The 13,496-nt window shown below is 37.1% G+C and overlaps 4 protein-coding genes across 11 annotated transcripts; 2 read left to right on the top strand and 2 right to left on the bottom strand.

Moving 5' to 3' along the window:
* Positions 1-339: 339 nt before the first annotated feature.
* LOC104769678 (uncharacterized) lies at positions 340-2,480 on the bottom strand. The gene is made up of 3 exons (XM_010493950.2): positions 2,209-2,480; positions 1,170-1,912; positions 340-1,044 (listed from the first exon to the last, which is right to left on the bottom strand). The coding sequence occupies exons 1-3, from the start codon at positions 2,347-2,349 to the stop codon at positions 594-596; spliced, it is 1,335 nt and encodes a 444-aa protein (XP_010492252.1). The 5' UTR covers positions 2,350-2,480; the 3' UTR covers positions 340-593.
* Positions 2,481-3,033: 553 nt separating this feature from the next.
* On the top strand, positions 3,034-5,951 carry LOC104769687 (putative receptor-like protein kinase At1g11050). Its single transcript, XM_010493959.3, has one exon. The coding sequence runs from the start codon at positions 3,407-3,409 to the stop codon at positions 5,291-5,293; it is 1,887 nt and encodes a 628-aa protein (XP_010492261.1). The 5' UTR covers positions 3,034-3,406; the 3' UTR covers positions 5,294-5,951.
* A 2,810-nt stretch (positions 5,952-8,761) lies between these two features.
* LOC147946573 (uncharacterized) lies at positions 8,762-9,406 on the top strand. Its single transcript, XM_087497064.1, has one exon. It carries the CDS (start codon positions 8,762-8,764, stop codon positions 9,404-9,406), a length of 645 nt encoding a protein of 214 aa, XP_087353190.1.
* Positions 9,407-9,525: 119 nt separating this feature from the next.
* On the bottom strand, positions 9,526-13,043 carry LOC147946574 (uncharacterized). Of its 8 annotated transcripts, none has more exons than XM_087498893.1 (9): positions 12,427-13,043; positions 12,241-12,333; positions 11,992-12,068; positions 11,665-11,678; positions 11,469-11,532; positions 10,327-10,447; positions 10,122-10,235; positions 9,880-10,008; positions 9,526-9,759 (listed from the first exon to the last, which is right to left on the bottom strand). In XM_087498893.1, exons 1-6 carry the CDS (start codon positions 12,459-12,461, stop codon positions 10,416-10,418), a joined length of 315 nt encoding a protein of 104 aa, XP_087355019.1. In that variant the 5' UTR covers positions 12,462-13,043; the 3' UTR covers positions 9,526-9,759; positions 9,880-10,008; positions 10,122-10,235; positions 10,327-10,415. The 8 variants fall into 8 exon arrangements, with proteins under 8 accessions (XP_087355019.1, XP_087355014.1, XP_087355023.1 ...); XM_087498888.1 differs by having other exon boundaries at positions 10,327-11,324; XM_087498897.1 differs by having other exon boundaries at positions 10,327-11,324; positions 11,665-11,736.
* Between the last annotated feature and the right edge of the window lie 453 nt (positions 13,044-13,496).

Below are 13,496 nucleotides of genomic sequence, written 5' to 3' on the forward strand. Positions count from 1 at the left end.
ACATATTTGTACTTATATAGGTTAATCCGTGTTTTTGAATCCAATCCAAATACAATTGAGGACTGTCAGGAGATTGTACAACTTTAGTTGACTTTGTTGATCGAGATTCATAAATCAATCTTCTTCACTAAACGTTTTCCATGCCTTGAGAAAAAGAAGTAAAGAACTAATCCAAATTTTTCGTCTAGGATGCTATATTTATTACAAATATATACTTCCTATGAAATTGACAATCTATTCATTTGTTGCTTGAGAAAACCTACTTACCGTTGAAGACCTTTAGGCTTTCGCAAGTCTTTATCAAAAAAATATATATATTTTAAGCCAGCCACAAGGAAATGCCAAAAACCCAAATTATGCATTTACCTTCACAACAATGACAAGAAACTACATAGGTGAGGAACAAGACAACTGTATCATTCACAGCAAGAACCACATTAAAAAAGCTCAATCTAAGAAAATGATTGTTACAAAGACAACAATAAAGTAAGCCTAAACGAATCACAATTTAACGCATCAAACCCTCAACTCGTATTATATACAAAGAAGAATAAGTGAAAGGCATGAAGACACCCATAATTATATTATAAGCCTTATGCCCAAGAACAATCTTTCAAAACTTCATAGGCCATTGACCGTTGTTCTTCACTCAACGTTTCCGGAAAATTCACTAGAAACGTTATTTTCAAATCCCCTCGCTTACCTTCTTCTTTAACATTTGGCATACCTTGACCTTTGATCGCCTTCTCAAATCCATGGAAGATCACATCTCCTACGGTTATCGACATAGACTCGCCACTCAATAGTGGCACCGAGAGTTTACATCCCGTTAAAGCCTTTAAAAGAGGAATCTCTACACAAATCTCTAAGTCATCTCCGCGTCTTTTGAACAAAGGATGTCTCTTCTCTTCAACCACGAATGTTATATCTTCCGGGAGATAGCCTGGTTTTTCGTTCCCTACTCCTTCAAATGTAATCTTTGTCCCTTTCTTCCATCCCGGTTTGATGTTCACTCTTAACATCTCTTCTTGTTGCTTAATCAACCTGTTCATTACAGAACATAATATATCATTTGTTTGTTACAAATAAAACCAAACATAAACTCAAAATGCAAAAAAAAAAAAAAAAAAAAAAAAAAAAAAAAGAGATTTTGGAGCAAAGAAACAAACCCTTCATCGGTAATGATGTCTCTTTTGATTTTGATGTTTTTGACTCCGCCATGGCTGAGTTCTTCCAACGTACATTCAAGCTTTTTCTCTACAGCCGGTGGTTTTTTCGGTGGTGTAGACTGTGAAAACACTATCGGCGTTGTGCTCCTCCGGCTTATACTCTTCCCTATTGACCCAGCCGCGTCCCTCTCTTGTTGTCTCGTGCTCTTGCTCCTAGAAAACGGCAAAGACGTGGACGTCGCCGAACTCGCTGAGCCAGCTCTATCATCTTTATCTCTCTTGCTAGCGCTCTTCGATATAGATGACGGAGAAGATTGTTTCACGCCGTTGATCGGACTAGAGCTTGGAGGAGACGTTACTCCCTGTACGGAGCCAAATAAATCACCTAAGGTTTGATCTTTCCCTCTCGGACTAGTGAAAGGCGACGTCATCGGACTCGCGTTGTTCGATATCGGACGTGATTTTAAACCGTGACTTCTCCCTCCGCCGTGGCTGCTACCTTCGTCTCTACGGCTAGTGCTTCTTGAGAAAGCAGAACGGCGGTTGGAAGAACCGGAGGAGGAGAGGTAGGTTGGTCTAGCTTGCGGCGTGTGGCTACGGCGGCTACTGGAGTTTGATAAGAGAGAAGATCGGCGTTTGAAGAAGGAGCTATCGTCCATGCTCTGTAACCGGAGACCTCTCCTAGCAGCGAGAAGATCATCCTCTTCCGCAAATTTCTCCTCTAGATATCTTTGGTGGATTGCCTGTAAATGATGATAAAGAAACAAACACGATTCGTTCTTTAATGTTCTTATGATCTGTATTTATTGAAAACTTAAATTTGAGATTTTTATCTTTTACGAAACAGAGTTTCAAATTCTACGTTTTTTAAAATTTTATTTTTACAACGAAAAAAAAATCAGATATATCGACGATTGATCAATGTAAGCAAACAACTAATGTTATTTTCTAATATGGTGAAAACATAAATGGAATGATAATATCACTAAATCGCGTTATGAGAATTGGAAATTTGCATGGAGAAGAGATGAGAACGTACGGAATCGGCGTCGGAGTGGGATTCAGATTTGCGATGAGAAGAGGAGAGAGGGTGCAATTTGGTGACGAGGGACTTGTAGGCTTTGCATGCTGTCTTGGAAATGCCGAAGAAATCTGTGGCCGGCGACCGAGGAGTCCCCATTGCATCCAGAAGAAGAATAAGATGATGATCGGGAAATTGGCGGAAAGAGAAAACAGAGGGAGAGAGAGAGATTAGGAAACTTTGTTGTCGTGTGTGCACTGATTGAGAATTAGATTACCAGACAGACAGACGAACAGCCGAGTTGTTTGCGGGGGAAGCTTTTATTAGGAAATTTCTGTTCCTTTTTTTCTTAATTAATTTTGTATTTTTTTTTTATGCGAACTGTTATGAAATTACATTAAAAAAAAATTGTCCTAATATAACTTGTTACTAGGACTGTATGATCAATTGAACTCACCAACTTATAAATTCCTATTTGAAGGCATTTAACCATTGAAGATACATTTGGTAGCGGTACATTTGTTAATCATCGAAAGTGCCTGATCATATTGACACGAGAATTGAATAGCTGTTACGATTGCAATGTGTTAAAGATCTTTGGTATGCAACATGATCAGCTGTTTCGAATGTATAGTGTTGTAATGTTTGCACATAATACTAATTTTCTCTGTAATAGTGGATCCCCATTTCCGATAACATGCTCCACGTAATAGGTTCGTGGACTGTTTTAAATGATAAAATCTACTTGACTTTTTGTTTTGTTTTTTTCCGAATCTCTGGTTGACCTTTTTCACTTTTTTTTCGTTGTCTTATCGTTTAGATTTTTTTGATTAATTTGTCTAAAGGTAGAAGGCAAATCTACATTTAGACGTAATTAAAATCTTCTGCGATCTTATACTAATTATATATTACATGCTTTCACTTTTTCCCCACATTATATATTATACATTAGCAAGACTAAATTGAAACGTGGTCACTAAAAGAATATGTTCGAGACGTATCGTTGTAGTGTTGGCAGTTGCAGGTGGGGACAAACAGGCACTGGAGAGTTTCCCATGTTACTTCCCAAAAGTCAACATATCAAAGCAGCCTCTTTGACCCCCAAACCCAAGAGAAAGAAAGAATCCAACTTTCATGGCCGCCAGAATCAATCACTCAGTTTCGCACCACCAAAAGACCTCAAATTCTCCAAAACCCATATCTCCCGATTTCACCAATGGTGAACCTTCGTTTCCTCTTCTTTCTTCTTTCTCCTCTACTCTTCTCAACCTGCGTTGTTGTTGCTCAATCTCCGTCTCCGTCACCAACTTGTCCTTTAGATTTCTCACATGTCCTGTCAATCCCATGGAACACAACTGATTGTCTAAGCTACGACAGATCAGTCAACAGCAAGACCAGTTGCTGTCAATCTATCTTAACCCTAATCGGAATCCCTCTAGCTCGTCGTCTCAAACAAACATCCAACTTCCGTCTCCCTAATCTCGCTACTTCCGTCTCTTGTATCAACAACCTCCAGACGAAGCTCGACGCGCTCTCTCTATCTTCGAATCTCACTTCCCTCTGCTTCGATCCGAACCAATTCGTCATCACTAACGACACCTGTGCAGGAATCCAAACGACTCAAGATTGGGTCTCTCGTCTCGGTCCGAGGTCGGCGCTTGACTCCTCCTGTAGCAGTGGTCTCACCGATCTCTCCCGATGCGACGCTTGTGTGGCGGCTGGGTTTAAGGTTCAGAAACAGCTCATCGGTCTTGATGGTAATACCTCTCACGGTCTCGGTTGTTACCATTTCGCTGTTCTTTACGCTGCTGGTATCGTTAATGGGAAAGGACCTGAGGGTGATGATGCTCTCTCTTGTCTCTTCTCTTTGAGCTTGACATCTCCGTTGATCCAAAAGAAGAAGAAACACACGGTGGCTATTGTCTTAGGGGTAACCGGATTTATCTTCGGAGCTCTGGTTATTGCCGGTTTTGTTTGTTTGTATTTCCGGTTTGTTAAAAAGGGAGAAACTGGTTGGGAGGATCAAGAGTCTCGACCGAGATGGAGACCAAACACTGGCTCAATCTGGTTCAAAATCGAGGAGCTTGAGAAGGCAACAAACAACTTCTCTCAGAAAAATTTCATCGGTCGAGGCGGGTTTGGTTTCGTTTACAAAGGTGTTTTACCGGATGGATCGGTTATCGCGGTTAAGAAAGTGATAGAATCTGAGTTTCAAGGGGATGCTGAGTTTCGTAACGAGGTTGAGATCATTAGCAATTTGAAACATAGGAATCTTGTTCCGCTTAGAGGTTGTAGTATGGTTGATGATGATAGTCAGAGTCAGAGATGTCTTGTTTACGACTACATGTCTAATGGAAACCTCGATGATCATTTGTTTCCTCGGGGAGAGACTCAGAAGATAATACCATTGAGCTGGCCTCAGAGGAAGAGTATCATTTTGGATGTAGCCAAAGGTTTGGCTTATTTGCATTACGGTGTGAAACCAGCGATTTACCACCGTGATATCAAAGGTACTAACATATTGTTAGATGTAGATATGGGAGCGAGGGTAGCTGATTTTGGTTTAGCTAAACAGAGTAGAGAAGGTGAGTCTCATCTCACTACTAGAGTGGCGGGAACACACGGTTACTTGGCTCCTGAGTACGCGCTTTATGGTCAGTTAACCGAGAAAAGCGATGTGTATAGCTTTGGTGTTGTTGTATTGGAGATAATGTGTGGAAGGAAAGCTCTTGATATGTCTACTTCCGGATCACCAAACACGTTTCTGATCACGGATTGGGCTTGGTCTTTGGTTAAAGCTGGGAAAACAGAGGACGCTCTTGACCTGTCTTTGTTGAGAGACGAAGGCTCAGGGATGTCGAATCCGAAAGGGATAATGGAGAGATTCTTGCAAGTTGGGATTTTGTGTGCTCATGTATTGGTTGCTTTAAGGCCAACAATATTGGATGCATTGAAAATGCTTGAAGGAGATATCGAGGTTCCTCCAATTCCGGATCGACCAGTCCCGCTCACGCATCCTTCATACCGAATGGATGGTAACGGTTTCACTATATCGCCTACGCTTAGCGGTATACAAATACATTCCGGAGATATGCTTCGATGAAAAAAAACTAGGCTCATGTGTGAAAGTGTCTATTTTTGTTTTTGTAAATAACTTTGGAATGCAAGGATCACAATTTTTTTTAAGATTCAAATCGTGTAAACAAATTTCGAAATATTGTAGAATATCATAAGAAACACATACGTGTATGAAAAGTTCCCTTTAGAAAAAACTTCGATTAAATTAAGTTAGAGTCGAAGGCTTGGATGATGGGAGGACGGTGGCTGGTGGAGGTCCTCGTGGAGGTCTTGGAGGAAGGAAGGCTTCACAAGTGCAGTAATGATCTACGCACGCACATACTTCACAGTTATTGCCGCACCATAATGCGCACATTTCCACTTTGGCAGGGGTGCACTTTGGAATAGTTATTGCTCCTCTCGCCTCAGCCACCATGTAAAATTCTGCAATCATCATAATTTGTGTTTTTTTTTTTTTTTTGCCTGTTATAAAATTTATTTGTATATAGATAAGAAAAGTACATAAATTGATACATAAAAATTAGATAAAAAAAATGTTACCTGTAGATCCTTTTTTTTATCAACATCAACATCAAATAATGTATGTATGGATGTATATTTTTTTCTCTCTTTCAAACAGAGCTTTGTACTATGACTTAAATCCAATTTAATTTTTAATATATTATGTGGTTTACAGTAAGAAACCTATATCATTAAAATAAAACTAGTCCCTGGCAAAGTTTATTACAACGAACAAAAATGTGTTTGAAAAAACCATTAAGAAAAAGAACAAAATTATCATTATTGTAAATTGTGAATATATTATATTCTTGAATTTTACGAGACTATTTAAACCAGAAGAAAAATCTCTGCTATACAAATTGAACCACCCAAAAAAGAATAACTTACGTGTTGCTGTGAAAAAAAGTGAGGCCAAGAAGACAAACTTAAGCATTGTTGTATCCATTTGTTAGTCTTTTTTTTTGTAAAGTAAAAAATAACAATTGTTTTTGATAAAGTTCTCTGTGAATCTTGATGAAACGTATATAGTGGTGGATGTATTTATAGGAAGAAACACATGATCATGCCAATTTATCACTTTAAATGAATATATATGGTAGAATAATATATTCCCTGAAGATGTTGAATACTGTTTTTGGTCAGCGCATACGTTAAATTTTGAACTTTCCATCATTAGCAAAATATTAATTATTAAAATGATCAAATCAATTGAAATTCATATCAAATTCGATCTCAACACATTCAACTCAGCCACGATTTCCGAGCTTAATTTCAAATTATCTGCAAAAAAAGTACAACGATATACAAAACATTTGGAAAGTTGATACTAGAGTTACAATTTCTGTTTTGGTTTATTTATATAAAATATATTATACAGTCACAATCATAATTAGTAGCACAAAAGGGGAAACAAGTAAACAACATTAACCATGTACACAAATTTCGGAATGTTGATGCTATTACATTCTGTTACAATATTTGAGGAGCTAGTAGAGAATATCTTATCTTATCATAGTTTTCTGAAAAGTAATAGAACTTTATTACACATAACAGGCCATATAAAGCCCAACAGTAATACAAATTACAGATATAAATTATTTAATAGTATAGATGGTAAAACCATTATTATTTCCATGTTAATTCTAATCATGTGGTAAACCATTATTATTTCAGACATCTACAAGAATATATAAATAACAAATTTCATTAAAATTGAAGTAAAAAACAATAAAGATAAATTGAATTTATTTTTAAAATTTAAAGTGGAAAACCTAATTTTTCATATAGTTAACTAATTTTTTAAGTTAATCAATATATTTAGATAAATAAGTTAACTCATTTTAAGAATATATTATTATATTATATATATATATATATTATTAATAAATGTGAGAAGGGACCGAAAATATAATATCCAAATATTCTTTATAAAATATATGACAAAAATCTGGATAAACTAATTTCTTTTTTTGGTAGCTGAATTCGATTCTCAAATCTCACTTGAGTAACTGTACATGACAACTTCGGAATAGGTAAACATTAGATAGACAATTTCTGTCATTCGATTTGAGAAGTTTTGATATTTTTGGCCCGGTTTGATAGTTCTTGAGGCGGGACAAGACGGATTTTATATTCCAAATAGATACATCATTTTTTTCTTTCCATTGTTTTAATGTAATCTAATCATTTATTGTCTAAACCAAATTAAAAACAAAATCAAATACTAAACTGGTATGAGATAGGGTTATGAATGTTAATAACATTCTTTTTTTGTTTTGTAATATTTATTTGTATATAGATAAGAAAATTACATAAATTGATACATAAAATTAGAAAAAGTAGTACTATTATTGTAGATCCGTAATTTTTTTTTGTTTTTTTGGTATGAACATAACAACAAACAATGTATTATGCATGTTTTTTTATTTCAAACAAAGTTGTGTACAATAACTTAAATCCAATTTACTTTTCAATATATTATATGGTTTACCGTATGAAAACGATACCACTGAAAAAGTAGCCTTTGGCAAAACTTATTACACCGAACAAAAATGATTGTGGAGAAAAATCGTTAGAAAAAAAATCAGAATGATAATTTTACGAGACTAATTAAGTAATTATATAACCAGAAGAAAAATCTCTGGCATGCAAATTGTACCATAAAAAGAAAATAGAAGAACTCAACTAACGCATTGCAGTGAAAAAAAGCGAGACCAAAAAGACAAACTTAAGCATTTTTGTCTCCATTTGTTAATTTTTTTTTTGTTAAGTAAGAGTAATAATTGTTTTTGATTAAATTCTCTTTGAATCTTTGATGCCAATTTGTCACTTTAAACTCGATCTGTTTAATCATTTTTTTTATTGTAAAGTAAAAATAATAATTGTTTTTGATTAAATTCTCTGTGAATCTTTGATGGTAGATAGAGAGGGATGTATTATATAGAGAGAAAGAAACACACAATCATGCCAATTTATCATTTTAAATGAATGAATATACAGTATATGGCAAAATAGATAATTTTAGAATAATAGATTCCCTAAATATGTTTTTTTTTTGGGTGAAAATTCCCTGATTATGTTGAATACTGTTTTTGGTAAGTGCATACGGTGAATATAAATTGCATAAATTTTGAATTTTCCATCATCGGCAAAATGTGATAATTCTATTTTCATAACTGTTAGAACTATAAAATAAAACCCTTCATATTTTATATGAATTTCAATTGATTTGATAATTTTTAACCCTTTTATTGTTTTAAATTTCCAAGTTCAAAATTTTAAACTTATAAATCTATCAAGCCCAAACCAGAATTCAACTCGATCTGTTAACCTTTTAAACCAAGGATAATAAACTGAAGTACTGAACCTAAAAAAGCATAAAAGTATTGTGTATACTGTATCATCAATTCATCATGTTCATTGTATAAATTATGTAATTTGAAAGTCCTAGAGTGTCAAAAATGTGTTTTGTCACCTGAAGGATGAAGGCTACATGGGTATTCCAAAAGACACTGTGATTGCTGATCTCTGGAGACAAGGAGGTTGGAGACTTCCCCCAGCTAGATCGGATCGCCAATTAACTTTTCAAATGGAACTAACAGCTATTGAGCTCTCCGACAATCCTGATACTTATTCATGGTGGATAAATGATCAATTCAGAGATAGTCACTCAATAGGAAAAATTTATAAGGCTATTAAGGGTTCACTGCAAGTTGTTTCTTGGCATAAAATAGTGTGGTGTTCTGGGGGAGTCCCGAAACACAATTTTCTCATCTGGCTATTTGTGCTGAATCGCTGTCCCACACGGGATCGATTAAGGAATTGGGGTTTACAGGTTGATCAAAATTGTCTCCTTTGTGGTTCGGCTGCTGAGAGTCGTGACCATCTTTTCTTCGAGTGTTCATTCAGCAGAAATATATGGGACTCCATTTCTCGTCGTTGCTCGTTCACCCCCTCCGAATCCTGGATGCAAACTCTAAACTGCTTAACCACTTACAGGGGTTCTCGTGCTGCAAAGAAACTTCTCTTACTCGCCTGGCAAGCCATGATCTACACCCTATGGACTGAGAGAAATCAACGTCTTCACCGTAGTAGCTTTAAAACTGAAAGTCTCCTACTTGTGGAATCTCATCATTGATTAATCCTTTGCAAGGAATCAAGTGTAAGAATCAGAAGATGGAGAAAAGAAGAAGAGATGTAGAAGTGTTGTGTCGTGGAGGAAGAAGAAGAAATAAGTAAAAGGCTTTGGGCCAGAAGTTAATGAAGGCCTATATATATGTTAACGGGTTAGTTGTTGTATTTTGTGTTGGTGAAATGAAACAATTAAGATAAGCTATCTAGAAGATAAGATGTAGTATAAATATGTTTTTTGTGTGTGTAAGAACACTTTAAGCAAGTAAGAAGTAAAAAGGTTAAAAGTGGCTGCTTCTAGATCTATTTCCAACATGGTATCAGAGCTACATGGTCTTGGTGGCCTTGAAGCTTGAAGATCTGCACAAAGAAATCAAAGGCACAAGCTGGTTCATTAGAACACATCAGAAAGGAAGAAAAGAGAAAGAAAAGAAAAGGTAACATCAAAAATCAGTTTTTAAGTAGAAATGCAGAACTCACTAGTGGTTCCAGTGTGTGATGGGAATAACTATAGCTTATGGGTCATTAAGATGAAGGCAATCCTTAAGTCTAAGGGGTTGTGGAAGATAGTAACTAAGGGAATTACAGAATCACCTAAGCTAGCTACACCTGTACAAGATGAGAGAAAGAAATTAGGGGAGTGGGAGGAACTTGAAATGAAAGACCAAACAGCCTTGCAACTATTGTTCAGTGCTGTTACTGAAGAAATTTTCCGCACTTACCTGTCGGTGACTGAAACGTCAAGAGAAGCATGGGAAGTGTTGAAGCTGAGGTTTCAAGGAGACTCAAAAGGTTCCATGATAATGCTGCAGAGACTAAGGGCCAACTTTTACAACCTGAAACAAGATGAGAGAGTGACAATTGTAGATTTCACTAAGAAAGTAGTGGAGCTGGGAAATGAAATGAGAACTCATGGAGAAGTGTTACCTGAGAGCATGATTGTCTCCAAGATATTGTGCTCCTTGCAAGAGAGGTTTGACTCATATGTGGGTGTTATAGAGCAGACAAAAGACCTTTCAACTATAACAGTGGCTGAGGTAGTCAATGCCTTACAAGGACAAGAGAAGAGATTAGATGACAGAAATGGTGGAAATGCAGAAGGTGCATTTGCAGCAAGGTTTCAGAAATTCAAAAATGTTCAAAATGTGCAGGACACGTTCAGGTCAGAATCATCTCAGTCAAAGTGGTGTAGCATATGCAGGAAAAACAATCACAGTGAGGAAGAATGCTACTACAACAAAAACAAGATAACAAACGCACAACAAAACATGCAATTCAGACCTAGAGGAAGTTGCTTTGTGTGTGGAAAGGTGGGACACTATGCTAGAGACTGTAGACTCAAACACAATCAAACCCAGATGCAAGCTCAAGCAGAACAACAAAGTCAAGCAACAATGAACAGACAAGACCAAGATCAAGACAACCAAGAAGAAGGGTTGTTTACAGCAACTCATGACCAAATCACAAATAATGCAAATATCTGGTTGATTGACAGCGGAGCGACATGTCACATGGCTAGAGAAGAAAGTTGGTTCTCACAGTTGAACAAAAGCACTAGGAAACGGGTGAGTTTATGTAGTGGTGATGCTATGCAAGCCAAAGGAAAGGGTACGGTCACAGTGATGACTGAAACGGGAAAAAGGGCTATAAGGGATGTCCTCTTTGTGCCTAGCTTGGCACACAACTGTCTAAGTGTTCCTCAACTAACGAACAATGGCTATGGGATTATGTTCAATGGATCAGGATGCACAATCACTAATCAAGAAGGGAAGAAGCTATTTGAAACACCCATGAAAGATGGATGCTATTCAATTGAGTTTCAAAAGTTGAATAATGAAAAACAGCAAGGAGAGACATCACAAAAGAAGATAGAGACTAGACATGGGGGTCATGGTGGAGTCTATGAAAATGTTGAATCTGAGCGCCTACAGGAAAATGAAGAACAATTGTCTCAGTGTGTGGTTGAAGAAGTAACAGGTTCCACAATGGACCAGGACATTCAAGTAGGAGAATCAAGCAATATGCAACAATGCTACAATTACAATGAGTGGGTTCAGAGGATGACATACCAAGCGGTTGAACATCCAATGAAAGAGAATGATGGTGAAGTTGGTTGTATAGAGCCTGCGACCACTAAACAAAGAGAGAAGGTTGAAGAAACCAAGGCGATAAGTCAGAACGTGGAGAACCACAAACGATTGCTGGAAGTTGAAAAAGAACTAGCAGACAACAGCTTAGCTGAGAACCAAGGAAAGAATAACTCACCGAGTATGGCTGAGCTGCTAGACCAATACGCTGCTCACGTGAATACAAAGAAAACAAATGTAAGGTTGCACACTGCCATTGGAGAGGTTCGAGATGTTGAGAAAGCAGAGTTGAGAAAATCCTTACTGAAAAATGACCGAATTGAGGAAGAGCAATTGAAGGTTTATTCAGAACAAGGAAAAGCAGTAGAGATTGATAAGAGAGAGTTTCAAGTTGGTGACTCTGGAAAAGACCCATCTCACATGAAACTCCAAAAGGCTAAGACTCAAATCCCACTCCAGCTCAAACAGTGTATGAGTGAAAAGCAGAGAGAATCAAGGATTAAACCTGAAGTGTATGGACCAGAGATCATCACATCTGATGAGGGAGATGGAGATTGTGTGAAGGTTGCTGCAGACAGATACCTGCAGGAGAAAGAGTTAAATTATTTCAAGAGAGAGAAGAAGAAAATAAAGAATCTGGAGAAGAATCGGATTCAAAGGGAAAATCAGAAGGAAAGCAAGAGGAAGACTCGAGGTATGAAAAAGAAGGAGAAGAGGGAGAGAAAAAAGAAGAACCCAAGCTCACGACACTCACATGAAATGGAGATTGATGCTTGGACTTGCAATGAAACCAATATGCAGAAGAAGAAAACTGAGATTGCAGAACCACATGACAAGCACATGGGACCTGTCATGATGAGAAACAAATCAGAAACTGGGTTAAACTCAATCATGGTTGATAAGGTAAAGAATGAAGTAATGAGAGAGAAAGGAAAATTACTTATGAGTTTTGTAGATCTCGACAAGAGGATTCATTCAAAGGACAAGAAGAAGATCGATGCCCAGAATCACTCAGAGGAGTACATGCAGTACAAGAGAACGGTTCAGACCTCAGCAAAAATTGACGAGAGCCATGGAGGGGTTAAGTCAATAAGCCGATCCGGCAAAATAGTGAATGAGATCAAATCTGAGAGGATCAAGATGACGAGGGAGCAGGAGAACTTATCAGTGAGTTACGCTGATGTTGTTAAAGGTATAAGTTCAGGTACTAAGGACATCAACCGAGTTGGACAAGAAGTGGTAGAGATCAAACCCATAAACGTGAATCTGAGAATTTTGGGGATTAATCAAAAGATGAGAGAGGGAGTGTTGGAATCTCATCATTGATTAATCCTTTGCAAGGAATCAAGTGTAAGAATCAGAAGATGGAGAAAAGAAGAAGAGGAAGAAGCGTAAGAAGAAGAAGAAGAGATGTAGAAGTGTTGTGTCGTGGAGGAAGAAGAAGAAATAAGTAAAAGGCTTTGGGCCAGAAGTTAATGAAGGCCTATATATATGTTAATGGGTTAGTTGTTGTATTTTGTGTTGGTGAAATGAAACAATTAAGATAAGCTATCTAGGTTAAGATAAGATGTAGTATAAATATGTTTTTTGTGTGTGTAAGAACACTTTAAGCAAGTAAGAAGTAAAAAGGTTAAAAGTGGCTGCTTCTAGATCTATTTCCAACACTACTTAGCCAAATTGATCGCTTGATGAGGAACAAGGCACTGATCCTCTGAACTACTTCTTCTTTGGTTAGCAGGATCTGCTACTTAATCCGTGAGAGGTGGCTAACCCTAAAAGGAGAAACTTAGGAGATACAGAAGATCTTCGACATTGTCATTGATGGGATGGCATTCAAGCGGTTATCTGCCAACCGTTTTACTGGTTCGATTATGACTGGGTGGTTTAATTCTGATTCACTTTTGGTTCCTCCCTAACTATGGGCTTTAACTAGGTGTATTTTAATTTTTGGTTTTTTTTAATGGGTTTCTAATCATGGACCTTCAAATCTCTAGGCTTTAGCTATGTAAA

The sequence above is a fragment of the Camelina sativa genome, chromosome 3 (genome assembly GCF_030686135.1).
Source record: "Camelina sativa cultivar CO46 ecotype springtype chromosome 3, ASM3068613v1".
Taxonomy (NCBI): domain Eukaryota; kingdom Viridiplantae; phylum Streptophyta; class Magnoliopsida; order Brassicales; family Brassicaceae; genus Camelina; species Camelina sativa.

Excerpts from the sequence above, each read along its gene's own strand:
- LOC147946573 (XM_087497064.1), top strand. The coding sequence starts at position 8,762 with ATGGGTATTCCAAAAGACACTGTGATTGCTGATCTCTGGAGACAAGGA.
- LOC104769678 (XM_010493950.2), bottom strand. The coding sequence starts at position 2,349 with ATGGGGACTCCTCGGTCGCCGGCCACAGATTTCTTCGGCATTTCCAAG. Across the intron at positions 1,913-2,208 it reads CCCACTCCGACGCCGATTCC|GCAATCCACCAAAGATATCT; the intron begins GTACGTTCTCAT and ends CATCATTTACAG. Across the intron at positions 1,045-1,169 it reads GACATCATTACCGATGAAGG|GTTGATTAAGCAACAAGAAG; the intron begins GTTTGTTTCTTT and ends TGTAATGAACAG.
- LOC104769687 (XM_010493959.3), top strand. The coding sequence starts at position 3,407 with ATGGTGAACCTTCGTTTCCTCTTCTTTCTTCTTTCTCCTCTACTCTTC.
- LOC147946574 (XM_087498879.1), bottom strand. The coding sequence starts at position 12,461 with ATGAATCCTCTTGTCGAGATCTACAAAACTCATAA. Across the intron at positions 12,334-12,426 it reads GAGATCTACAAAACTCATAA|GTCCCATGTGCTTGTCATGT; the intron begins GTAATTTTCCTT and ends TCATCATGACAG. Across the intron at positions 11,790-11,991 it reads CTCTGGTCCATACACTTCAG|TAAGGATTTTCTCAACTCTG; the intron begins GTTTAATCCTTG and ends GTCATTTTTCAG.